The sequence below is a fragment of the Neopsephotus bourkii genome, unplaced genomic scaffold (genome assembly GCF_033783945.1).
Source record: "Neopsephotus bourkii isolate Nb327-2 ecotype Australia unplaced genomic scaffold, CSIRO-AGI_Nbou_v1 NB_196, whole genome shotgun sequence".
Taxonomy (NCBI): domain Eukaryota; kingdom Metazoa; phylum Chordata; class Aves; order Psittaciformes; family Psittacidae; genus Neopsephotus; species Neopsephotus bourkii.
In genome coordinates, this window is record NW_026900709.1 from 1,500,781 (window position 1) to 1,526,240 (window position 25,460).

Consider the following 25,460-nt stretch of genomic DNA (forward strand, 5'->3'; position numbering starts at 1 on the left):
CAGAGGTAGATTTTAGAACACTTCTATTAGGGAACTTCTGATAAGTGCTTACACAAAACTTCCTTTGCAATTACTTTCTTTGTGACAGGTAATAGTTGATACACTTGTGAAATATTAGGCTTTTCTGGATCATTTAGATTGGAGGAAAAGCTGATGTTTGCCAAGGGCCTCTTGATTAGATTGGATAAAACCAGAACTGGATAAAATCCCACTCTCTCCTCCGTCCTGTTGCAGTATTGTACTCTCAGTTTCTCTGTGGAAGAAGAAAAAACATGATTTTGTGCAGTGCAGTTAATAAATACATCAAGCAATAAAATGTATTTTGTCAGGGGCTGTTGGGAAACTAAAATTCAGTGTATTAGAAAAGATGGATGGTTACTAAGCTGATTAACTCATAACTCATTGTATCAACAGAGAGAATACTTTCTCTGTGCTTGATGCTGACTTTGTTTTCTGGTGTGAGACTGCTGCCAAGAAAGTTGTTCCAACAGTGAAATACTAGTTGATGGCTGAGATTGTTTGAAGGACAGCAGGCACAGAATGAGCCATCCAGTCTGTAAGTTTAAAAAGCATCTCAGCATCTCACCTTCTTGCTGAAAGAAGTTCCCTCAGTCAACCCATGGAAACCGTGGCATTAGTATTAAGGTTGTCTCACGTGGCTCATGAATGCGCTGTGATTACTTTCTTTCCTCTTCATCCTACTCCCTTTTTTTTTTTTTTTTTTGTTTTGCTTTCAAAAAGAAACATAATGTGTGCTGGAACAAGCTTTTCTGAGTGCCACACATTGTACTCTTGAATTTACAAATCTACCTGCGGCAGTGTTCAACAAATATTAACTAATTTCCCAAATATGTCCTTTAAGAGAGTCTGGTAAATTGTTACTGCTACTGTAGTTTGGATTCTGGACAGTAATGTGGATGCCAGAAATTGTGTCATGGTCTCTCAGCAGGAGTAGAACATTATTTTTTTGCTAGTTCTCCAACATATTGGCTGCATCACAAATTGACTTTGTTGTAATGCTAAAAACATTACAGCCTGTTACTTTCTCATAAACACGTTTTCACCTCCAGTTGAGCTACTGAGTTCCAATGCTTCAGTCACCATAGCAGTATTAAGTTTGGGTCTTATTTCAGGCCCAATGATATATGTATCAAAAGAAGTTAATGATCCTGGTTGTTGAATGGATGGCCCACCCATCTGTGCAGAGAGAATAGTAATTTAATGCCTTAGACAATGTGAGTGAGAAAAGCAGTGAGATAGATGGACCTCTGGGCTGGTCATGCAACTAGACAGGCTGCAGGAGAGGGACACAAAGAAGGAGCAATGAATGACAGAAGCATCATTGGCGAGAGCTAGAGAGGGAGGAAAGGGTGAGATTAGCAGTAAAGGAGCTATAAGGTATTTCAAAGGTATTTCATTTACTTGTTTTCCAACCTTTTCAGAGTGCTACTTGCTTGGTTTGCTGGTCTCTTGCAGGGTTGCTGAGCTGATAACGTGGTGCAACCATAAAAATAAAAAACCCAAATAAGCAAATATGCAATGAATCTAATACTGATGACGGATGAGGAAGTGTAAACACTGTTGCATATGCACATGGTGATAAACTGTGGACAATATGACATGCCCTCCGTAAACATTTTTGAGGAGCAAAGCCAGGAAGAACTGCCTGAGCTAAGGGACAGTAATAACAATAGTATCAACTAACTATAGTATACTAGAAAAGGCTCTATAGGGCTCTCACTGCTTGCATTGTGTTATTCATGGTACCCCCCAACTAGTTTCATGACAGATACCCTGCTTATCTTTAAAGGGGCTGTGGTTGCCTGTGAAAGCACTATATGGTTACATTATTAAAAATAAATACTTGATCTATTTGAAGCTATCATAAAATAGGGTTGGAAAGGACCTTAAGATCATCTAGTTCCAGCCCCCTTCCATGGGCAGGGACACCTCACACTAAACCATCTCACCCAATACTCCATCCAGCCTGGTCTTGAACACTGCCAGGGATGGAGCATTCACAGCTTCCTTGGGCAACCTATTCCAGTGCCTCACCACCCTAACAGTAAAGAATTTCCTCCTTATATCCAATCTAAACTTCCCCTGTTTACGTTTGAACCCATTGCCCCCTGTCTTATTGCTGCAGCTGAATGCAAAGCTCCTGAACTATCAGAGAATGAAGATTGAGTTTCTAAAATGTTGCATTGAACCTGCAATAATTATGCGTTTCATGTTGACCTGAGTTTATTTCTGGTTTTCATACATGGTTTGTTTATTCCAAGGAATAAACAATATCCGCTTTTAAGTACATACAAACACTAAATATTTTACCAGGTGCAGTAATCTAACAGAGCTCTTGGTCTGTGGAATGGATGTTTATTTCATGCAAAATATGCTGTGTTTGGCTACCAGATTTTTTCTTTAAATTGTATAATGCAAGTGTGTCTTTTTCCTTGAGATTTTATTTGCTCTTTCATATACTGTTTAAGTTTCTCCAAGGGGTTCTAATACTCAGTTTCCAGAGCTCTTTATTCCATTAACTGAATATGGAATGCAGTTGAAACAAAATCAGTATTACCCATTCTGTGTCTCAAAATTGCTACTAAAGAAAACTAAATATAAGTAACACATCTGCATTTCTCCAAAATATATGGTGATCCATAGCAACAAAGCACATCTGGATTCAAACTGTGGCCCAATAGTTGCAGGGTCATGATGTTCAGAGCTCCATGAAAAGATATTTTTGGCACTGAAAAGCTGTTGATTCCTACTATATTCTTTAATTTCACTACATGGTATCACCCTCTCTGAGTTAAGAATACAGTTACTGGGAAACACTTCTGCACATTTATGCAAAAGTCCAGCAACTCTTGGATGCTTAAAATGCTCAATATTTTATAAGGTTCTGAGATGTCTTCATACTTTCTAGAATAGAAATTACATTTTACGGTATTTTTAGTTTTCAGATTCTCCTGCTTCCTTCTTTGTAAATGTCTATAGCCAGAACACATCCTTTTGATGGATTGATGTTTTGTTCGATGAAGAATATGGCATTTTGTTCAAAATGTCCCTGAAATTATGTGAATTTATTTTGAGTTTGCTATCTTTAGAAAAACTTTAGATTATGCTTCCTTGTTCCTGGAGAAAGTCTAAATAATCCACTAAGAATAGGTATCCATTTTGCTTCTGTGGATCTTTATATTCTGAAAAGTGAATGTTTCACCACTTAGAGAATATTGGCACTTGTTTTTTTGTTTGTGTTGATTTTAGATTTGTTTAGTTCCCCCCCCGGATGTGAAGGACAGATTGTAGTTATTGCTGGTATTTATCTAATTCTCAATTGACTCTTTCTTTGCAGCTTTGCTCTGTCAGATGAAGCATACAGATCTTTAAGGGACCAGGACAAAGACCAGTGCATCCTTATTACAGGAGAGAGTGGAGCTGGGAAAACAGGTAAGAAGCAGTTTTGATCTTTCTAAGAAAAACTGAGAGTTGTTCAGAATCTTGCAAAATGATGCTAGAGTCTGCAAGACTTGAGAGATACCTGTATCTTTCTGTGTCTAGTAATTGCAGGAGATGAATGCTGTCAGGCTTGTTGGTGTAGATGTGAACTTAAGATAAACTAGTGTTTTTCACATAGTCACCATGATGCCATCCTATAGCATGTTAGTACAGTGTCCTCATCCGCATGCAGTCATACAAAAGTAATGCTGGTTTTGTGATAAGAGTATTGCAAGGCCAGAAAACTTTCAGGCTCTCCCCATGGAGAAAACTGAATGCTCATGGCCTTCTAAACTGGAATACAATCCTTTGATACTTTTTCATGTCTTTGAATAAATACAGGCATTTAAACTGGATTATGCTATTTATCCAAGGAAAATAAATAATAGTAGCTGATTACTTTGGAAATTTCATCAGTCTTTAGCATGCTGTGCTCAGCTGCAATTCTGAGATTGGTTTAGATACCAGAACACTGTGTTTCTCAGGCAAAGCTGGGATTGCCTTGAAAATGACTGCTAATTTTTAAAATGCAATGGCAGAAATCAAGTAAGGATTGCATAACTGCAGAACATTTTAGGTAGGCCTTAAAAAAGAAAGAAGCCAGTTATTTTCTGAAATAACGGTTTAAAGCTGAGGTGACTTGCAAAAGAGACAGCGGGTGTGAACGCATACATCTGTTCCATGTAATTTAAGAGGTTTTTCCTATGAATCTGAGAAACGTGAAGCTTTTTATGCTTGTACTGAGGAAGACTTAAAGTGCATAACAAGAAGTTGCTTTCCAAGCCTTTTGTGAAAATGTAAAGCATAAGCTTTGTCTTTGTCTGATTAGTGACATCCAGTTGAGAAGGCTTGAAATAGAATCCTTGTAATATAATCCTTTTCTTTTCAGTTCAATAACATGAAAACACATGCGTTTTCAGTAAAAGTGTATGTTAAAATAATCAAGTTCCTATAATACGGTTGCTAGAGATTCTGTTTAGGAGTACAGACTTTAGAAAGGAGTTCAGTGCTGGTATTGCTGTGAGTTTCTGAACTTCTCTACTTGTAGAGAACATTCTGGTAGATTTAGATTACTCTTCTGAAATTTTCATAGTCATATGGGGCATAATATGAATTATTCCTTCTTTAGAAAGGTAACTACAGAATAGTACCTGGTTTGAAATTAAGTCAATCATCAACTCAGAATGTGTGCTATTCTGTCTCTGACATTTGATGTAATTACTGTTGCTGAAATGGGGCTATTAACTGAAAAGTCAGGTTTTCATTGAAATAAAAAAAGGAGTTAAAGGGGCAGGAAAGAAGTTCCTGGAGCTGAGGAAACAAACTTCTTAGTACAGATCCTATTTAACTCTGGTTTAGATTTTGGAAGCCAGAATATTTGGTATATTTGGGCTGGAAGAATTGTGGGGTTTTTTATTATTTATTTCCAATTTTGTTCTTGTTTTGAGACATGTTTATATGTTAATTGATAGTAATGTTGTGCAAGAAAACATGGTGCATTACCTGAATGAGTGGTGTCTTTACATGTTTTTCTGTGTTAAGGTGATGATTCCCTTCCTGGTGTCTTTACTGCACCAAACAGAGTTCCTAATGAAGGACAGGGCATTATTTTCTCTCAGTGACGTTTGAAGTCACTATGTGTTGTCCTAATCCATGTTATTTTGTAATAGCTTATTTGCTGCTTCAGTGTGTGCTTCTCTCAGTGGCTGAATAACTCTCCTTAAAGGTGTTGTTTGTTTTAGGAAATACTTCAAATAATTTGGTACTTCCAAATCCATTTCTGAGGGAAATGGATTCTTAAAAGGGAGAGCTGGATTTGAGGCACAATTATAGGAGATGCGAGGCCTTATGGGCACCTCTGTAGTTCTTGTTCCCTGCTTGCTCCCTGTGTTGCAGTCTTGCTCAGTTTCCTCTACAACGTGGGAAAGTAATTTAATACTGGCAAACAAATTTCATTAAAAAGGAAAGACTCAAAATCCAAGGCGTAACTTCTTGTTTGTCAGTTCTTTCCTGAAATAAAACCCTTGAATTTGTAACAGATCTCTGAAGAACAAGTAATGGGTGTTTTTTATGACCACTGCCTTGAGTTGGTTGGGATTCCAGCTGTTGGTAATTACATTGTATATCATTTGATATTGCCTCAAATTTCACTCTCTTGCATCATACTAAACGTTACAGACTGTTTATAAACAGAATCCATTCTCAGCTGCTCTCTCTCATGATGAGCAAAAACGTATGGGTTGGATGTATTATTTAATATTTGTTTCTGGCTGTGTATGGGTGATTAATACCCATAGGAACCCAGCTTTGAGAGTCCAGAAATTGTTCTAGACTGTGTAAAAGGGTATACCTTCAAATCAGTTTCATTGTTTAAATGAATGCTTCACTTTCTCTACTTTGAAACAGACTGAATAATGTTATGTGATGTTACTCGATTACTTGTAGTGTGCTTTTAGAGTTATATTGTGTAGTGTTGTGTGTTTACACTTGTGTTATTGTTTATCTGCTGATATAAACTCATTAAACTTTGTGGCTAGAAACTGCTCAGGCCTATTTTCTTCAGGCTAGATTAAAACACCTCTCCTGTGAAGACAGACTAAAAGAGCTGGAGTTGCTCAGCCTGGAGAAGAAAAGGCTCTATGGAGTCCTTAGAGCAGCTTCCAGTGCCTAAAGGGGCTACAAGAAATCTGAAGAGGGACTTTTTACAATGGTGTGTAGGGACAGGACAAAGGACAAAGGGAATAACTTTAAACTGAAAGAGGGTAGATTTAGATTAGGTACTAGGAAGAAATTCTTCCCTATGAAAATGATGAGGCCCTGACAGAGGGTGCCCAGAGAAGCTGTGGCTGCCCCATCCCTGGCAGTGTTCAAGGCCAGGTTGGATGGGGCTTGGAGCAACCTGGTCTAGTAGAAGGTGTCCCTGCCACCAACCAAGTTGGAACTGGATAATCTTTAAGGTCCCTTCCAAGCCAAACCTTTCTATGATTCTCTGATTTCCAGCATGTCAGCTAGTGATAATGTTCTTTCCTTACTAACTGCCTCCCACAGAAGCTAAGTAAAAAAGCAGTAGGTAATGTGCCATATCCACTGGTGGCTTCTTTAGCTTGAGAAGGCTCTAGGTATTTACAATAGGGCTACTGATGTAATGGCATGTGTCTCATGGCAGGATGTGTACCTTTCTCATTTCCAGATGAGACAATAATGTAGAAGAAAACAGAGATGAAATGTGCTTACAGTTCCTGTCTGGCATGGTGAAAATGTGATGGCAATCAAGTCTGCAAATCATTTTATGGCCTATTCACCAGTTATTACAACTATTTTATTTTGCTCTCTCCCCCACAGAGGCGAGCAAACTTGTGATGTCATATGTAGCTGCTGTGTGTGGAAAAGGGGCAGAGGTTAATCAAGTAAAAGAACAACTTTTGCAGTCAAATCCAGTTCTTGAAGGTAAGACTCTTATGGAGCCATGTATGAGTGTATTGCCTCTGCGTGTATCAGCATTCCTGCTGAGCTGCTTTGGAAAACTGTGTTGGTTCTTGCTTTGTTGTTATTTGGTGTCCAAAAACCATAGGAAATGCTTTCTGTAAACACAACTACAAGATTTTGTTCAGTTATGGAAAGGTTTTCTTGAGAAGAAAACCGATTCCCTGATGATGAGAGAGCTTAGGAAGTTAGGTCATATTTCCCAGACTCCTTCTGCAGCTCTCCAAGGGCATACCCTTTCTTAACCCTGCCTTGATGATGCTTGGCTGTGTCAAAAAACTTCAGTCCCTCTGATTCATTTTCTCCCAAATTATATTATTATTATAGTCTCTAGTAAATAAGCAAGCTCTGTAAAGCATTATTTTTCTTTAGGAAAAAAAGGGTGAAGAAATGGACCTTAGAAAAAAATGAGCCAATCCATAAGCATGCCTGTTGTTTCCTGAGACATATTGTTCCCTGGGTCTGGTGACTTTGTTGGCCTGTCTTCCTTTCCTGCTCTCCCGTGAAAGACTTTTTTCTTCTTGGTTAATCATTTTAATTTAAAGACATAGGCTGCCAGAAACAGAATTTTAATTTTTCCTTGAGATAGGATATATCTCCCTCAAAGATTGCAGTTTTGTCCCATTGTCTAATAATTGCTTTCAGAAGTGCCTTGGTTAGCATTGACTTATTTAGGTCTTGATTCCTGGCTCAGTCCTCGCACAGCTTTCTGAGCTGTTGTAGTCCTGAGGCAAATTCTCATGACCACTGTACAATAATTCTGCATTATGGCCCTATGATATGCAGTGTTTGTAAGGCTGTTGAGTCTCAGTATTGTATTTATTGCCTAGCTACCTGTACCATGGTTCAAAGTTTATAGGGAATAAGCATTCCACAAGTGAGAACAGGGGGAGGGAAATAAAAGTAAGGGAAAGGAACGCAAAAGTAGGCTGAGAGCAGTGGTGAACTGGGTGGGTAAAATGTGGTCACTGACCGTTGACATGTAGTCACTGACAAAATAAACATTGTAAGCAAAGACTTGTAAGGATGAAATGTTAAAATGTAAGAATAATAAAAACGCTGGATGAGCCTTTCTTCGATGGTGAGATACGTTCCACATAAGCTGAATGGGGGGATTGCAATCTTCCATTTTTTTGAATTCACAGGGAAAAGCGATGTTACTTTTATCACTGTTTGGGAAGGCAGATTTAAGTTGTAGACAGAAATAGTATGGGAAGTATGGAGTGTTTTTTTTTTCCAAAGCTAGATTGTTCCCTAGGGACTGCCAGCTTCTTGTTGGTTTGTGAATATTTGTTTTCATGCAAGAGGAATAGGCAAAGCTTACAGAAGACTGCCTTATCATTTTAAGGTATTATTTGTTCACTTGCTGCTGTGGTAGCTGACTCTTTAACTTGTTGGGAGGTAGGACACTGGACTATTCCACGAGGCTTCTGAGCAAGCCTGGCTGCTTATATATGCTTTAGACAGAAATAAAGCATTTGTGGTTAGATTTATTTTTCTTTGGTTATGTACATCTGTTTCAGTTGAGCTGCCGTGCAAGAAAATGACAGAAATGTTACATATGCATAATTTATCTTTGGGGATTTTTATTTTTTAACTATAGTTGCTACTGTAAATTAACTTCTGAAAACAATGAACTTAAGGGAAAACTGAGCAATGTGTCTCATGCTTTATAATGGAATGTTTGTGCTTGGTTCTGTGCAGTTATAAATGACTCTACTGTTCAACACTGTGTTTAAGAAAATGCAGCTCAGAGATTTGGTTGTTGAAAATATGATTTATTGCAGGGCATAAAGATTTTTAAAACAATTATTTCACTTATCCTGAGCCTTCAGGAGCAAAAAACTTTTCCTTTTGGCTTCAGTTCTTTGATCAAGAATAAGTCTACTCATGCAAGTTGAATCCTAAAAGCATGTATTTATTTCTGTCCAAAAACATTGACTTGACTTGATCTTTGAAAATATATATGCTTTATAAATAAATACTGGAATAAATAAAGTCTCTTGTTGGAATAGGAGCACTATACTTAATAATGTAGGGGACACTCCTGTTTGACTCAACATGCTTTGAGAATGTGTGATGTTTAGAGCTTGAAGTGCCTTCCAGTCTGAGTTCTTGTCCTGCCTATGTTCAAAGCTGATGGCTGCCCCTACCTGAATGCAGGGGGGCCTGGGAATCCCTTCTTCTGAGACTTTTCATTGTCAGAAAACTCATGCTAAAGTAATTGAAACTGAACTATTCAGAAACAGTTTAGGTCAAGCTGAAGAGACTGCGTTAAACTTTCATTGTAAATCAGATTACTTCAGCTGGTTAATGTTCAGCTTAAGCTAGGATAAATGTGTTGAAATAACACAAATAAATCCATTTCAAACGATTGAACTGTCCCATGCAAACAATTTTCAAGTATCATTCTGTAATTTCCTCAGTTCTGGCCTCAATCTTTTGCCATCTTCAGTTGGAAACTAAGATTCATTTCTTCCTCTAAATTGAAGATAAAGAAGTATTTCTTATATTTAAAGTTATTTGGGTAACAGCGTTTTAAATTTGATCCAAACCCCAAGGATATGTGCTCAACCCAGGTGCAGCTTTATCTTGGAACTGTTTACACTTGTATGTTTTCCTTTCCTTCGCTTTCCTTCGCTTTCCTTCGCTTTCCTTCGCTTTCCTTCGCTTTCCTTCGCTTTCCTTCGCTTCTTTAAACAAAGGAAATGCTGGGACAAAACTTTCTTGACTTCCCTAGGTGTTTTCTCATCTGTGATCATGTCTGTCAATGTGTCCCTGGTGACTGATACCCAGAACTTTGATTCCTTTAATCTATAAACAGTCATAGATATCTTTTGCATTTAAATATTTTGTACTGATAGATTTTGTTGTTATTTGTTTTTCTCCAGCTTTTGGAAATGCCAAAACTGTGAGGAATGACAACTCCTCTAGATTTGTAAGTATTTTCTTCAGGGCTGAACTTGAATTTCTTTTAGGGGGGAGCATGTTACTTTGTTGGCACTTTCTCTTTTGCCTTGTATCAGACATCAAAGCACCTGTAAGGAGGGAATGAAGAATTTGGAGAGAGAAGTTTCTTACAGTTGTCTGCGGGTTGTGGTGTTTGGAGAAGGCAGACACCTTCAGCAGCAGTCAATATTTCATTTGGTACATTCAAACGTGTTCTCCTTCCACAGTGTGTTAGTAGTGCATTTTTAGCAGTCTGATTAGAATTTCTATTAGAAATCTATAATTCTAATTCTAATAGAATTCTAATAGACATCTATTAGATTTCTATTAGAAATCTTGTTGGTGTCTCATATGGGCACAAAGTTCTGCTGAGAATCAATGCTGAGGCAAAAAAAAAAAGGAAAGAAAAACTAAATAAATTAGGATGTGACAGTCTGTGACTGGATGAAAACATAATTACAGCACAGCTGGAGTCTTTAGTTTTCTGGCACTGGTGGCTTTAATGTCGGTGACCATGTCCCTAGCAACTGATCTGCTTAGCAAATTGATCTTTGTGTGATCTCCTTTTGCATCAATACCTATACATTTTTTTGTTAAAATTGCTACTTCAGGTTCTCATTTTCTCTCTGATGTTTCAAACTGTGCTCACAACTTTAGTTTCAATATAAACATTTCTAATGTTACTTTTTTTGCTTATATTCTTTATAATGAACTGGTTGAATTCAGGCTTTTTTTTTAGCATGAAACTGAATGTGGAATTATAGGAGTTGGCAATTGGCCAAAAGTGCAAACTAAAGTTGGGAGATTCAGATGTGGGAGTACTCATCATAGTTTCTCCTGCTAAAATCAAAAGACTGAAGGCAACTTTGTAATTTGCTCACTTATGTGCAGAAGAGTAATATTGTGAGCTGTGTAAAGTAGGCAACAGAAGACAAATTAATACGCTGTGAACATGCTGCGTTGTGAGTAAAACCAAATGAATAAAAGCTGCAATATTGTGACACAGGAAAGTGTCTTTTTTCCACATGGAAGATGTCTCTGATTCTCAAGGGTTGATGATATTGTGAATGCTCTTTCTGCAGCTGTCATTGCCCCTTCTTGTGAACAGAGCAAAGGGTCTTCATTGCAAGGTCAGGGACAAAATTTGAGGCACTGTAGGAAATTTTTTGTGATAGAAAGGGTTAGAAATAATGAGCTGTGAGAGATGGTATACTATGGAAAAGAGGAGGAGACAGCGAAGGGGAGAAGAGGTGCCGTTCGCAAACAGAAGTCTTTCCAGGACAAAGTTGCAACCCACTACTACTCTGCCTTTCAAGTCCTTGCTTATAAACACAAAGCTAAAAATACTTTTGGAAACATCCAGCTGGCCCAGTCCTTGGGAAATTAAAATATAATTATCTGATTTAATTCTTATCTCAGAAATTTGAATCAGCTCAGAATTAACTTCAAACAAGAAAGTACAAGTACTGTCCTGTGTAGCATGCCTCAGCTGCCAGCAAGGAGAAGAACAGAGTTTAAGTAGTCAAGCCAATCTTGACAAAATACCCAGTAAATTAGAAAGTATCATTGAGGGAGTCAGTGTAAAGTGCTTGTTTTTGTGTTCTGTAATTAAAAGAGAAAGAAAAAATAGAAAGCTCTTCCTAAATGCAGTGAATAAGCAAGTATAAACACAAGGCTTCTCTTTTCAATAGGTTGGTTTTGTCCTCTGTTAAGTAAGCACCAGAGAGTGGTGAGATCATTTCTGTGCATGGTTTGTGGAATTTGGTTGAATTACTACCAGCAGTTTTTATCTTTCTAAACTTCTGTGCCAATGTAATCTGCACTGCTTTTGCCTTTTCTACACAGTATGGGTCTGTCCATTTTGTCACTGTTAAATGTAGCTGTTACTACACTAAATTCTTGTCATATACATTAACATGATGCAAAGACAAGAGCGATCTTCTGTGATGTGGAAAAGTCAGACAGGAGTCAGGAAAATGCACTGTGCCAGTACAGCTAGAAATGAAATAGCTTTTCTGGTGACAGTCTGCTAATTGTTGCCTCTGGTCTCCTGAGTTACAAGGGAAAGAGTTCAGTGGGGAAAAATCCATCACTTTTACAAGGCAGGCACACGCTTCGGGACAGACACCCCACGATTAACTAACAGTAGTTGTTGCCAGCCAGTCCTTCATGCCAAACTGTGCTGCTGTCCTTCAGTGGCCTTGATTCACACTCAGAAAACATTTTACACTGAGAAGTCTCTGTGGAAGATCATTTCCTCCTGCATTTCCTGTTAATAAGCATGATAATACCTACATGGCCACATTGGTATTGTTGGCTTTCTAGAGAACATTTACATAACATTTTCTTCATAGAACCTTAGAAACTGAGCAAATTACTGGGTTGTGTTACAAACCTGATTAAAGCTATTCTCATGTAAACCTCTGGCTGTGATAATGCAATTGTCTTAGAAGCTTTGAATCATTTTCTGTTCTTCAGAATTTGACAGTGTGCAGGAGGTGCCAGATTTCTCTTTTAAACTGTAAAAACGACCAGCTAACTACTCTAAAAATGCCTTGAGCAGTTTTTCTTAATCAGAACTTGCAGTCTTAAATTATGTTGCTTTCACAGGGAAAATACATGGATATTGAGTTTGATTTCAAGGGTGACCCGCTTGGAGGAGTGATAAGCAACTGTGAGTATTACACTTGGCATCAGCATATTAACAGCTTAAAGCTTTTTGTTCAAAAAGAAAGATGGTTAAATTATTGAAAAGATGGGCTGCATTTGTCTAATCAAATCTCTCCATTACATGTTAAATTCTGCTTTTTAATTTTATTGTTTTGGTGCTGAATAGGGTGCCTTCTAGTGAGTGAAGACAGACTTGAAAGCATGAATAACGAACTTACTGTGTTGTGTAAAAGGTACTTGGTAATGTGTGTGGGTTCATATGCTGTCTCTGAAGCAGATAGCAGATGGATAATGGTATCTGAGACTCTTCGTGCTTGAATCCCTCGGGTCAGTTTTGTGACTTTATTTGATGTGTAATGTATTTATGGTAGATGGAGTCTGAGATAGGCTGTTTCGTAATGTTTAAAGTGATACAAAGTATGCTGGAGGTCAGCAAATGTTCAGTATGTTTATTTGGAATCAAAGCATTCTGTACTAGTTTTAACATACCTCACAGAGTAGGAAAAGGCTTATCATGAGAGAGGACAAATGGCTGTTGAGTTTAGTTTTAGGCAGAGGTGGCCTTGGAGTTGTTACTTGACATGAGGATGCTGCTATAAAATCTATAGCGATTCAGGAATTTTAACCAGCTTTCTGTTGTGAGCTGAATGCCAGCCCAGTATGCTGTATCTTTCTTTCCTTTTGAGAGTTAAAATGCAGCTTTTAAAATAAATTGTTCTTCTGTGCTATATAAAGCTATGTTTGTTTGCTTTTCTCTTTTTTTAAGAAGGGATGGATGAGGGCAGTGAGTGACTATACTAGGTGTCACTGACCTAACATTGACCTCTCTTTGCACTTGGCCAAATTCATCGCTCTTTCTAAGGCTGACTTTCTGACTCCATTGGCATTTTACTGGTTGTGAAATAATGAGAATCATCCAAGGTGAGCTGAGTGCTCCATGTGCAATACCAACATTTTAAAACATTGTGAAACATTTTCTGCGTAAATATAGAGTTTGAGGTTTTTTTTTTTTCAAAAGGTAAACATCTTTTCTGGACCAGGTCACCTTTTGGAACTGAAAGAGCATGATTTTTTGTGACAGAGTAAATCTGGAAACTCAAGGCAGTCACTATTGAAGTGTTTATGGCTATCTATTAACTTTGACATTTGGTAGTGAAACCAGAGGCCAAACATACTCAGTGTATTCATTCATAATTAAATGTGGACAAAAAGGTTGTAGCAGGCTAGCTGTGTGTTTGTTCCTTTTTATTTTGTGTTCAGAAGAGATACATAGGAAAAAAACTCCTCTTTTGTAGTGGACATTCAGCAGTTTGTAAGTACCCTGCTGATTCATCTAATTAAAATATTGTGTCATATCAAAAGGCAGTCCAAGTAGCTACTCTGTAGTTTATCTGCCTTATAAATCTTTGCATGTTGTAATTACAACATTACATGTAATTATAATGATGTGATGACAAATGTAATCAAGGGCAGACACATTTTTAGGTTTTCCTAAAAGCTGCCTATTTTGGGCATCCTCCTTGTCTTCTCACATTAATACATATCTAATAGCAAGAAGATGAAATTTAAAAATTTAAAGATTAAATTTAAAAATTGTGGTAAAGATGTTACTTGTTGAACTTCATGTAATGTGCATAAAATTTGACAGTCCATCCCTCTCTTTTTAAAAAAGGAGTTTGAATTCTGTATAGTTTTAAAGCAAGTTTATTGTCCTGAGTCAGATCTTTTCCACACACCTGCAGCACTGATTTGTGATAGAAATGTTCCTGTTGTGAGGTATAACCATTCTGGAGATACTGCGGCTTAACATTATTTTATACCACTTATAATTTACTCTGGTTTTAGGATTTGTCTTCTTAATTCATCAAGTAGGAAGTAGTGCTGAAGTTTTCTATCCTTAAAAAGGAAGTATGATTATACTGGTCATAAGTATTCTTTGATTTCTGACCAGCTGTCGGTATTGTGTTAATATGATGTGAAGATATCATAAGATTTTGATTAAACTTTAATAGTTGTATGTGATGAGCTTGATTTCCAAATATCAAAGAAGTTAGTAGGCTTTTTGGGTCACAGCCTATGTCACCAAGCTGTATTTCATATCATGAGTGACTGGAGGCAGACACCGTGGACATCTAATTTATTTTGGTGGCAGGAAAGGTAATGTAGGTAAGACATAAATTTTATCAGTCTGGTAAAGATAAGCAGAGACCCATTAGGCTGAAAGGTCTTGTTTGAAATTATCTGGCCTGTCCTACTCTGAAATGCTGTGAAGCTCTGTGAAAGGCTAGTCAGTCTGTCCATGACCCTTCATGTAGGGCTGACGCTATTGTGACCTACCCTTGGGCAATTCTTCTGATGCCCTTCAGTGAGCGTTTACTTCTTAATGACAGGGGTTAACCTACAAGTGAACCTTTCATGGAATGGAGCTAGAGGGTAAAATTATAATGACAATGCATACTGTGTCTGTCCTGTCCAGTTTGCAGTGAATGGAAATGTCCATTTGCTTTAGTGGGAGCAAAGAGATCTGAAATTTGTAATGTGCCATAAATGGAAGGATAAATCCTTTGAGTAAAATTAGAATGGTAATAATAAAATGGAAGAGATTGTAATGGAAAGGGTTTGCGACACCTATTAAGTCAGAACTGGTATGTTCCCAAACTGAAGATAACTTCATGTTTGAACAGTGTAAAATGCACGTAGACCAATCACATGTACATTACATGGCTGCTCAGAGCTTCCTACTGCACTGATTTCCAAGGCATTTGATGTGTTGCTGTATGTGCAGTCATGAAAAGAAACTGAGAGTGGAAAATCTGAGATGAGCATAATTTTTAGAACTTCAAGTTTATTCCTTGAGTCAGGAATTTTTTCCTTTAGGCTACAAACGAAAACTTATTTCAGGTAGTATGTGTTATAGTTATTTGACTCTCTGTCGGCAGCACCCAAGGGCTGGGGGAGAGCAGAAGGGTGAAGAAGGCTGAGTAAGCTGAGGTATGTTGTAAGCCCAAGTTGTTCAAGTCCTCCTTTTTCGTTAGTTTTATGTGAAGGTCCCAATTTGTTTTCCTAATGCGTGGGAGATGCAGGAACCCATGTAAGATGAGGGGCATAGTCCTGGTGCTAGCTAACAAAAAGCCCATCTATTCATTGGCTGACCTGTTTCCTGCGGGGGTGGGATTGGGAGGCCAAATTACTCCTGTGAGCATTTCTGAACACTGAACTCTCACTGTACTGTCACTTGTGGTTGTAGACATCCCATTACACCAGTCCCTACTGAAAGGTGTGCTGCTGCTTTAAAATGCATTGACAAACAGGTTAATTGCGTTTACATTTTCTCTTACTGAATTGAGTATGAGTGTGTCTGCTGTTTCTGTCCTCCTGTGAGGTGCTCACAGTTGCTGGTGTTGCAATGAAGAGTCTTATCAGTGCTTATGTGCTTAGAGGGTTTTTTTTTCCCCAAAACACTTGTGAGGAAAGGCATTTGGAGAATTGTGTAATTAACTTGCTTTCACCTGGGTACAACATTGTGGAAATACATTACAGAAACCAGTAATACTATTCTTAGTTTTCCATTTACTGTAACTATTCTGTTAGTGGGGGTGAGAGCAGGAGAAAGGAGAATAGTAGTTTCTTTACCTCCTGTAATTATAGAATAATACGTATTTTGTGTAAAAATGGGCATGTTTGGTTTTGAAGTAATAGGTGCAGTATCTTGTACAGCTCTAAAATATGACTCTGTCCACAGATGCCGCATCTGTTTTGTACTGAAGGCAATGTTTGTGTGCACACTTGGTTTGTTAGTTTTGTGACTGTTTTGTGTACACTAAATTTTATGGTTGAAATGGTTTTGCATAGTACAGTCCAAAATATTTCATACTTGAAGTTGTTCAGACCTCTTGAAAAGTAGGGATTTTATAATATCTTTCCCAGAATATTTCTAAGTCTTGAATTTTCACATTTCAGCTGGAATTTCCTGTTGAAAGATACCTAGCTTCTAGCATTAGGTGATCTTTCCTAATCTGCCTAAGCCCTTCACTGATTTAATGATTAACTAGAAGACAACAGTGTTGCAGGTGAAGTACAGTATATGTAATACCTGCTTTTGAAAAAGCTGTTTTTAACCAGCACAGCATACCTGAAGTCCAAATAACAAGTGATTAAGAAAGGCCTCTGTTTGGCCATCTTTTCCAAGAACATGAAAGAAGCCTATGATGTTTATTTAAAGCAGCAACTTTTTAAAGTTAGCGAAGTGATAGTGATAACTTTACAGCATGTTCTTCTTTACAACTTGTTCATCTTAAAAGACAAAAGTAATTAACCGCTTACTGAGAAATCAACAACTTGGGCTGTTGATTTTAGTTGTGTGATTGCTGTTAGTAAGATCCTTTGCTTAGGGAAATATTACACAAATTTTACAATTAGACACTGTGGAAGGAGATACTCCTTGTTGGTTTTTGTTTAATCTTAACTTGTTCCAACATCTCCCTTGGTCTCCCTGCTAGCACAGTTGCCAGTGTTAAGGCAATTGCCTTGCCTAAATTAGAAAGTGTTTAAAAAACTCAAACAATACTAAACATTTTGATTAGCTCATTTTTAAACATCACTTGTCACCTGAGTAATCAGGGTTTAACACTCTTGAAACTGTGTAGTCATTGTATTTTCACTGCACATACTGCCCAAATGGTAGCCTTTGTTTGATACAGTTACCGATCATTTCATTCAAGCGAACATTAGTATAAACTTGATCGGAATAATGGGAAAATACCCCTGAGAAACCACTACTGGATTTTGTTCTTCATTAGTGGCTTTTTTGGAGGCAGCTGAAGAATCGAAGTAGGAAAACAGAAGAGAGAATTCAGCAAAATATTCTGTAACTTTGGTTGAAGAGCTATAAAGGTCCTTGGCCATGGCCAGCTAAAGAGACTATGACTAAAACTTTTCCTGGATTATTCAGAATGTACCAAGGTACTGTTGTTTTTTCTTGGTTTAGCATTTAATTTCATCATGTTGAGTTCAGTTAAATGGTTTAGCAGGATGCTCACACAGATCTCTCGCATTTAAGCCAGTATTATCTGGGAATAACAAATAATCTTCAGCACCTGAGGAATGTAGGTGGATTTTGAGTCATCTGAATGGATGGATATTCAAACAAGATGATTTAAGAAGTGTTTCCAGGGTGGACCTTCCAAAGTAATTTAATTTTTACACTTGCTTTAATACAATCAACATGTTAAATGTTTCCATTCAGGCAGAAGTATTGTTAGATAATGCGGAAGGAATCCATAAATACACCATATGTTGTTCTGTATGTTCTCTCCAGATAAATCCGTATAGTCACTATGTATAATTTATATAGACTATATAACAAAATGTAACATGTATAGAGATTCGGCTTTTTTGCTTGTGTGGGTTTTCATATAGATAAGCACCATCTGCCTGCACATGCTGCTGTAAACAGAATTGCCAAGTGGATGCATGCAGAAGTCTTCTCTGGGATGCTTAATCCGCAGAATTTGTAACCATGTGAGAGTTAACACAAAAGCTACAGGTCGTGCAGTAGTTGCTTTAAGGGAAATATATTTGGTTGATATATTGAAGTGCTAATCAGGGCAAACAAAGGGAAGATTTCTGAAGAGCAGGGCAGATGGTCTGGGTCTTTTCTACCAGTCTGGTTTCAGTCTGCATGTGAACAGAAAGAAAAGGGGGAAAAAAGGAGAATAAATATAGCTTTAGAAAGAATTGGTAGCAACTGCTCTGTTAAGGTAAATACCTGATTTTCCATCAGTAACTGCTTTCTGGAGCTTTTTCCCTCAATTACAAAGGCTGGCAGAATATGGAATGTTGGGGCATTGGGAAGCCAACTGTTAATTGGTTAACCTTGTTGCTTCTTGAGTATATAAATAAGATGAAAAATCCAAGATAGTTATCCTTCTAACATAGCTAATTTGGCATATGTTCAAGAAACTATTTGTTAAATCTGCTGAAGGCATGCATGTAATTAGAAGAAGGCTTACAATATGTAGCTGAGCTTTTGTGACAGCGTTGGAGTAAATTTATATGTAGAATATTTTAAACCCAAATAAGCCAAGCCATACTGCTTCAATACACTTTGGAAATACAGCCGTTTCCTGAACTGTGTGTAACCACTGCGGGAGCTGAAGTTGTTTGTTTCTTTGAGATTAAATTTGGCTGCAGTCCATTCCAACACTTCACTGGAGAGCCTTCACAGCCAGTGTGACTGAACTGTTTGGCCCTCACCTTGCCTTTCTCAGCCCAATTATTAACACTTGGGTGGATTGTGGACCAGGCTCTCCCTTTCAGTTATGCATTAAAATCTAGAGAGGACCAGGTATCCAATAGTTAGATGAGCTAACTGGTTAGGCTAAATAGGATGACTGATTTTGAACCACAGCTCAAAGAGGAGAGCACCAAATGCAGGTGAAGTTAGAAGCAGAGTGGCTGCACACCAGGCTGCTGGTGAGAACTACAGCTTCTGGTCTGTGCTTTTCCAGCATAGCATCAACAGTCAGATGTTAGTCTTGTGTTTAAGGAAAGAAAAGATGTCAATGAAATGGAAAAAGCAAAAGTGGAAATCTGTAACCTGCCCCAGCCTAATGTAAAGATGAGCTGCTGGCAAATGTGGCAGCCACTTGTTTGTGTGTGTCTTGGGTGTGCTTTGTCATCAGGATGTGCAAAACTTCCAGGTGCTGAAACAGGGACACCTTTGGAAGGAAAATACTGCAGGGTTATTGAGTTATAAAAATACAAATCTCTGTTCAGAAAAGGCCAAAGTTCTCATGGGGTCACACAGTACATTAGGTGGGCAACACAGGCACAACATTCTGCCTGTAGCTAGAGAAAATGTGAATGGACTCTATTGCACTGCTCTGCCCATGGCAGGCACTCCCCTTGGGCTAAGCAGTGGTGTGTCAGAAAGCCAGTGGAGCCCAGGGGCTGAAGCCCGACACAGAGGTACCTGCTCCCCAGCAGCATCCCATGGCAGGGATAGAGGGGGGGTTGCAGCACAAAGGGGCTGCACCAATCAGTGCCTCTAACTTTCCAGATTGCTAAAACTAAACAGGCTCAGTTTCACTGGATATTACAGTAGCCAGGCAGGGGAAGAGTTTAGCAACCCCACATGTCCTTAAATGAATTGGTGTTCCCTGTGTTTTACCATTGTTGAATGTCTCAACTTTGTGGGAGCTCTTCTGTAGATTGACATCCAGGCTGTGTTAACTTCCCTTTTGGAGCTTTCTTCTTGCATGAGCATAGCTCATAAGCATGAGCTTAACCCTAGTCAGACAGCTGTGGTGGTTATGTAGTGATAGGTGCAGGGGGAAACTCCTTTGTTGTGTACTTGGAATGAGGCACCAAATGTCTCTGTCTTCATGTCACTGGATATATGTAGCTTAAGAGAAATTATGTACTGGGAACTGTGGGTTTGCTATCTGGAAAAATGGTATGGAGCTCTTGTTTGCCAGTTAGAAAAGAAGGAAAAACCGGTAAGTAACACTGATACCTGTCCGAGGTTCTCTTATTGCACACCTTCCCTAGTGCACTGGGAACTACAGCCTTTCCATGTGGTAAAGGCTGTGGTCCCCAGCTTTGTATTGTCACCTCCATGGTAAATATGATGGAGTGTATGAAGTGTTTGCAAGGTGTTACAAGTCAGGCTGCTTCTGTTGTCTGCCTAGATTCCTGCCCTTATGGGTAAGGTTTAGAAATGCGCCCATCACTCATGGCGGTGGTCAAAGTCATCTTGTCAGACTACTCAATGAGTGCAATGATGCTTTTCAAAGTGCTGCTTTTCCATTTCGCTTGAAGTGTCTTATGATGGAGCTTCTGTCAGTCTCATTGAGAGTTATTTCATAGTCTGATGCACCTGAGGATCACAAAGTGCTCCATGATCATTCAGTTTAAATTCTTTATTTGGCTTCCCCATCTTCCCTGTGCTTAGCCTGTTGACATTTCAGTTCTTTTCAAACCTTTACCCATATAATTATTCTCACCAAGTCTTAATTTTGTGATGGTACTGTAAATTGGTTGACATCTTTTGAGCACCACATTGATTGTCTCCCCGACGTGAGTTTTCTTTGCAGCTCATAGACTGCAGCTTTTGTGAATATACTGGGTTTACAGCTTGCTCAAATAACTCATTTGAGAAATATATACTGATGTCATACATTCTGATAAGGTTTGTGCCTACCATTTATCACCTTCTAATTTGCTGATGATGATATAAAGCAATGAAGTAGAAAACGATGGGGGATTATGTTCACATAAAAGAGTTTTGCTCCATCAGTCTTTCCCTGACATGTAAGATTTTGTTTGCTTGTTTAGATCTGCTGGAGAAGTCTCGTGTTGTTAAGCAGCCAAGAGGCGAAAGAAACTTTCACATTTTCTATCAGATACTCTCTGGTGCATCAGAAGAGTTCCTCTGTAAGTGTTGCCCCTGTGCCATTTTCAGATGTGGGTTTTCTTCATACTTAATGTGCTGTTCCACACCTATCATCTTTTTTGGGAAATGTGATATGGTGGTAGCAGCAATAGTAATACCTGAAGTAAATATATGGTTTGGTATTAGCTGGATATCTGAGTCAGGAATGGCTTTGCAGTGTATTATAAGAAAAGAAGAAAGCCTATTCTTATTAAGAAGGCTTATAATAAAGATCTTTGAAGAAAACTTAAACCTACTAGTAACAACAAGTCTTAACAATACTAATTCAGGGATAAAGGAGCTAACAAGCATGCTGTTACTAATGTTATTTTTATTTGATTTATTAGGCAAACTTAAACTGGAGCGGGACTTCAGCAGATACAACTACCTGGGCCTTGATTCTGCCAAAGTGAATGGTGTGGATGATGCTGCAAACTTCAGAACTGTTAGGGTAAGAAGAAACAGGGGTTGGGTGTAAACCCCAAAGGGCTCAACATGAATAAGAACAAGAGTTCTTGTGCCCTAGGTCTGGCCTCTTGGGCTGGGCTGAGAGGGCCACCTTCTCTGAGTGCTAGCACCTTTCATGCAAGAGTATAGCATATTTGTACAGGGAAACTTAGGTACAACTAGAAAATGCAAAGAACCAAGTTTCTGATATATTCTAGTGGAAATATAAAAAAGACCAGAAATTAAAAAGAAAGGAGAATAAAAAAGCAGCCCAGGCCCCTTGGTGAGACTGTGGAAAAGGTTGCATTGTGTAGCTGCTTATGATGGCAGCGACTGAGCTTCACGAACCCAGTGATGCTGACCAAGTGAAAAGAAAAACAGGCTGGGATGGTTCTCAAGATGATTTACCATGGTGCTTTTTGCTTGATTGTACTCAGGGATAAGGATAATACAGGACCCTGTTACCCAGTCTATGCAAATTGAGATTCTGAAAGTGACTGGCTTTTAGAGCAACAGAGTAAACCAAGAAGACAGCAGTATCTGGTCATTTGACTGTGGAAAACTGGGTTGGGTTACAAACTTAATTAAGTGGCTTTAAAAAAAGAAGTACTGCATTTTAGAAACACATAAACTGGAGGAATACTAGAAAAGGACTGGATTGACGTTCACATCCATTGTTATTCAACCTTTTTATATATATGTGTGTGTCTGTGTAGATTCTTTTATCTCATAGTTTTATCTGTCCCCTTTCCAGAATGCAATGCAGATAGTTGGCTTTATGGATCATGAAACGCAGTCTGTTTTTGAAGTGGTGGCAGCCGTTCTGAAATTGGGAAATATTGAATTTAAGCCTGAATCTCGTGTGAACGGACTAGATGAGAGTAAAATCAAAGATAAAAATGGTAAGATGAGATTAGTGATGGCAGGAAAAACACTAATTTGGCTGAAGCCATTACTAATTTTGTAATTTCTGTAGACGTACTGTACCTTACAGCTGAATTAAATTAGATTGTTTCCAGAACTCACCCACAGGCAAATATGAGTTGAATTCTGTGCAATGTCAATTGTCCTGTTTGAAATTCCACAAATGATTAGTTTCTTTTTTTTTCCACTTTCTTAACACTTTTTTCTGAAATGTTAGATGGTGCTATGAATTTCTGTCAGGGCTTGGTTATTCTGCAGTGAAGGCCTTTTGTTTTTTATAGTAGGGCATCTCTGCCTGTAACGTCAGATTCATTTCGTCATGTTTTTTGCAGTTGATCCCTTTTGAAAGTTCATTTATTTTCATTTGGAAGTTTTTCTTCATGAAAAGCAGTTACTGACAGAAAATCAGGTATTTAGCTTCACAAAAATAACCAGATAGAAAGTGCTTTCAAAACTAATAACTCTGTTTTCTCGTGATATGCATATTTTTAAGAAGCTTTGCTTGGCAACTGTGTAGCCGGCAGGAAGTGTTAAGTGGGGGACATTTCTCTTGAAGAGAACCTGATTTGGGAAAATACTGAACTACTTAAAAGCCAGTAGTTTTGTGGAAGGAAAAGCAATGATACAAAAGGATTCATTATATTTACACTCTGCTTTTTCATGTTAGAACTCAAGGAAATCTGCGAGTTGACAGGTATAGACCAGTCTGTGTTGGAAAGAGCTTTCAGCTTCCGGACGGTTGAAGCCAAGCAAGAGAAAGTTTCAACAACACTGAATGTGGCTCAGGTAAAAAGAACACCTGAATTAAAAGAAAAGAATTGTTTAAAATGGCAATTTATTCTACATGACTAAACCATGACTGCCCAAATAAAAGCTACAACTAATAGGGTGTTCTGAATAGGATGTATAATCAACATAAGCATGTTTTTTCTTCAGCAGTTTCTAAGTGTTCAGGTGTACTGGATGTTTTGCTTGTGGGTTACCTCAAAAAGATGAGGGATAGGAAAAGGTTGCAGAGAATGAAAAGATGAAACAGTTCCGCACAAAGGCATGTTGAAAGTGTTATGGCAGACTGTTTTCATTTAGAGCAACTGGTGTAATTTCATGTGAGTTATATGCCCCCGGGTTGCTGAAAAACTGCTGCTGCCAGTGTGGACTTATCTTTCTGTAATGTTGTGTGATTGCCACCTGTGTCTCATCAGCTCAGGCTAGCAGGAATGTTGTTTCCCTGTCTGCAGCTGCTCAACTCCCTTTGCCTAAGATTAGGATGGGGGATGTGAGATTTTAGAGGATATCTGGGTGAGCAGAAAGGGAGCTGAAATGCCCTCATTGTAGCTGCAGTTCCACAGCAGCCAGCCTGTGGCCCGGAAGGCAGAGGGGTACATCACCAGGCTAACAATGCCAAAGTGTCCTGACACCGCTGGACTGGCTTTGTTGCCTGATTGGACAGAGGCACTGCTTCCTGAGCCATTCCACTTAAAGGTTCATAGCACCTTTAAGATATGTCAATAACAAAAATGTTGGGATTAGCCCAGCATTTATAACATTTTTCTTCTTTCTTCTGTTTAGGCTTACTACGCCCGTGATGCTCTGGCTAAGAATCTATACAGTCGACTGTTCTCTTGGCTTGTTACCAGAATCAATGAAAGCATTAAGGTATCATTGTTTTGTGCCTGTAAAAAAATCAATAGAAACCCTTTAAAGTGGTTGGTAGAATTCTGTTTCCTAGTTGTACACTGTTAGACATGGTACAGGTGAATAACTATATCACAGCTCAACAAATTGCTGTATGCTCTGTTTTTAAGCTAATAAAATAATTCATGCCATGTATATGTTGGGACACCATACTTAACATTTTAGTTTACAGACTTTGACAGCCTACTCATGAGATACATTACTTTTCTTGATTCCCAGGTATGAAATGTACAGATGACTGACTCAATGTTTAATTATTATCTTTTTAAGGCGCAAACAAAAGTGAGAAAGAAGGTAATGGGGGTGCTGGACATCTATGGCTTTGAAATTTTTGAGGTAAGACCTTTATAATGGTAAACATTTAATGTGAGAGCTGTTATTAAAGTTTAATCATGATCATGAATCAGAATACATGTAATTTTGAATCAAGTGTGTCTTTCCTGACTTAGAAAAGTAAGCCAAAGAGAGTTGTCTTAGCATGTCTGGTAATTGAAACAGAAAGTTCTGAAAGCCAAACTTGTGTTTTTACACCATAGGTAAATAAATACTTATGATGGGTAAACTAAATACAGTGATATACATTCTGAGCATAAGAGAAACTGTAGTGTCATTTCTGCCTTGAGGCATTTTGTGGATGTCTTTGAACAAGCTTTGTATTCTTTAAAAAACACAACAATGATACATTTTTTCCCCTGTCAAAATCAAAGATTGAATTATATTCCTTTTCATCTTGATTCCCTTCGTTAAGTATTCTGTACCAAGTCCTAACTAACGATCTGTGGCTCACTGCTGTTTGTTTATGATAGTATTTTTAGACTGGTGCTATTTTGAAACAAAAAATCAACGAGGAGTTTTTAATTAGGTTAGGGAACACTAGGGAGAGAGTGTTTTCATAAAGCTTACTCTGACAGGGTTTTCTAAGAGATCTATGAAATCTTGGTGGGAATCTGTATAGTGTTTAAACTAGAAACTCAACTGAGGATAAAAATCAGTAGAAAACACAGAATCCTTACCCACTTCCCTACATCCTTCTTTGAAAATCCAGGGAGTATGTTTAAACTATGTGGAAGATGGGAATAATCTATAAAAAGAGTAATTGTACATGGGAGGGTGCTGTAAGTTTTATTTCAGAAGCATGATGTCGAAGTATGTACAAATCAAAATGCTTCCATGAAGAGGAAAAACAAAGCTGTTACTTGCTTCAAGGGTTTATTAAGCTAGGTTATATTGTTTGCATTAAACAGAATAGGTATTTATGAAAATATATTGCCAGTGGTCAGGTGTCTAAATGGAGATCTCGGTGCCAGATCTCTTTGGAGCTGGTCCTTGCCATACCTTTAGAAAGCTGGACACTGGG

At 38.2% G+C, this 25,460-nt stretch overlaps 1 protein-coding gene across 3 annotated transcripts in view; it reads left to right on the forward strand.

The window, feature by feature from the left end:
- Positions 1–25,460, forward strand: part of MYO1B (myosin IB) — a 115,430-nt gene that overhangs the window by 48,273 nt on the left and 41,697 nt on the right. For all 3 annotated transcript variants that reach the window (XM_061376529.1, XM_061376538.1, XM_061376547.1), the window contains exons 4-13: positions 3,359–3,453; positions 6,844–6,948; positions 9,876–9,922; positions 12,544–12,607; positions 20,941–21,039; positions 21,385–21,488; positions 22,239–22,386; positions 23,076–23,194; positions 23,978–24,064; positions 24,374–24,439. In XM_061376529.1, the coding sequence (XP_061232513.1) occupies positions 3,359–3,453; positions 6,844–6,948; positions 9,876–9,922; positions 12,544–12,607; positions 20,941–21,039; positions 21,385–21,488; positions 22,239–22,386; positions 23,076–23,194; positions 23,978–24,064; positions 24,374–24,439 (934 nt within the window). The remainder of the gene's footprint in view (positions 1–3,358; positions 3,454–6,843; positions 6,949–9,875; positions 9,923–12,543; positions 12,608–20,940; positions 21,040–21,384; positions 21,489–22,238; positions 22,387–23,075; positions 23,195–23,977; positions 24,065–24,373; positions 24,440–25,460) is intronic.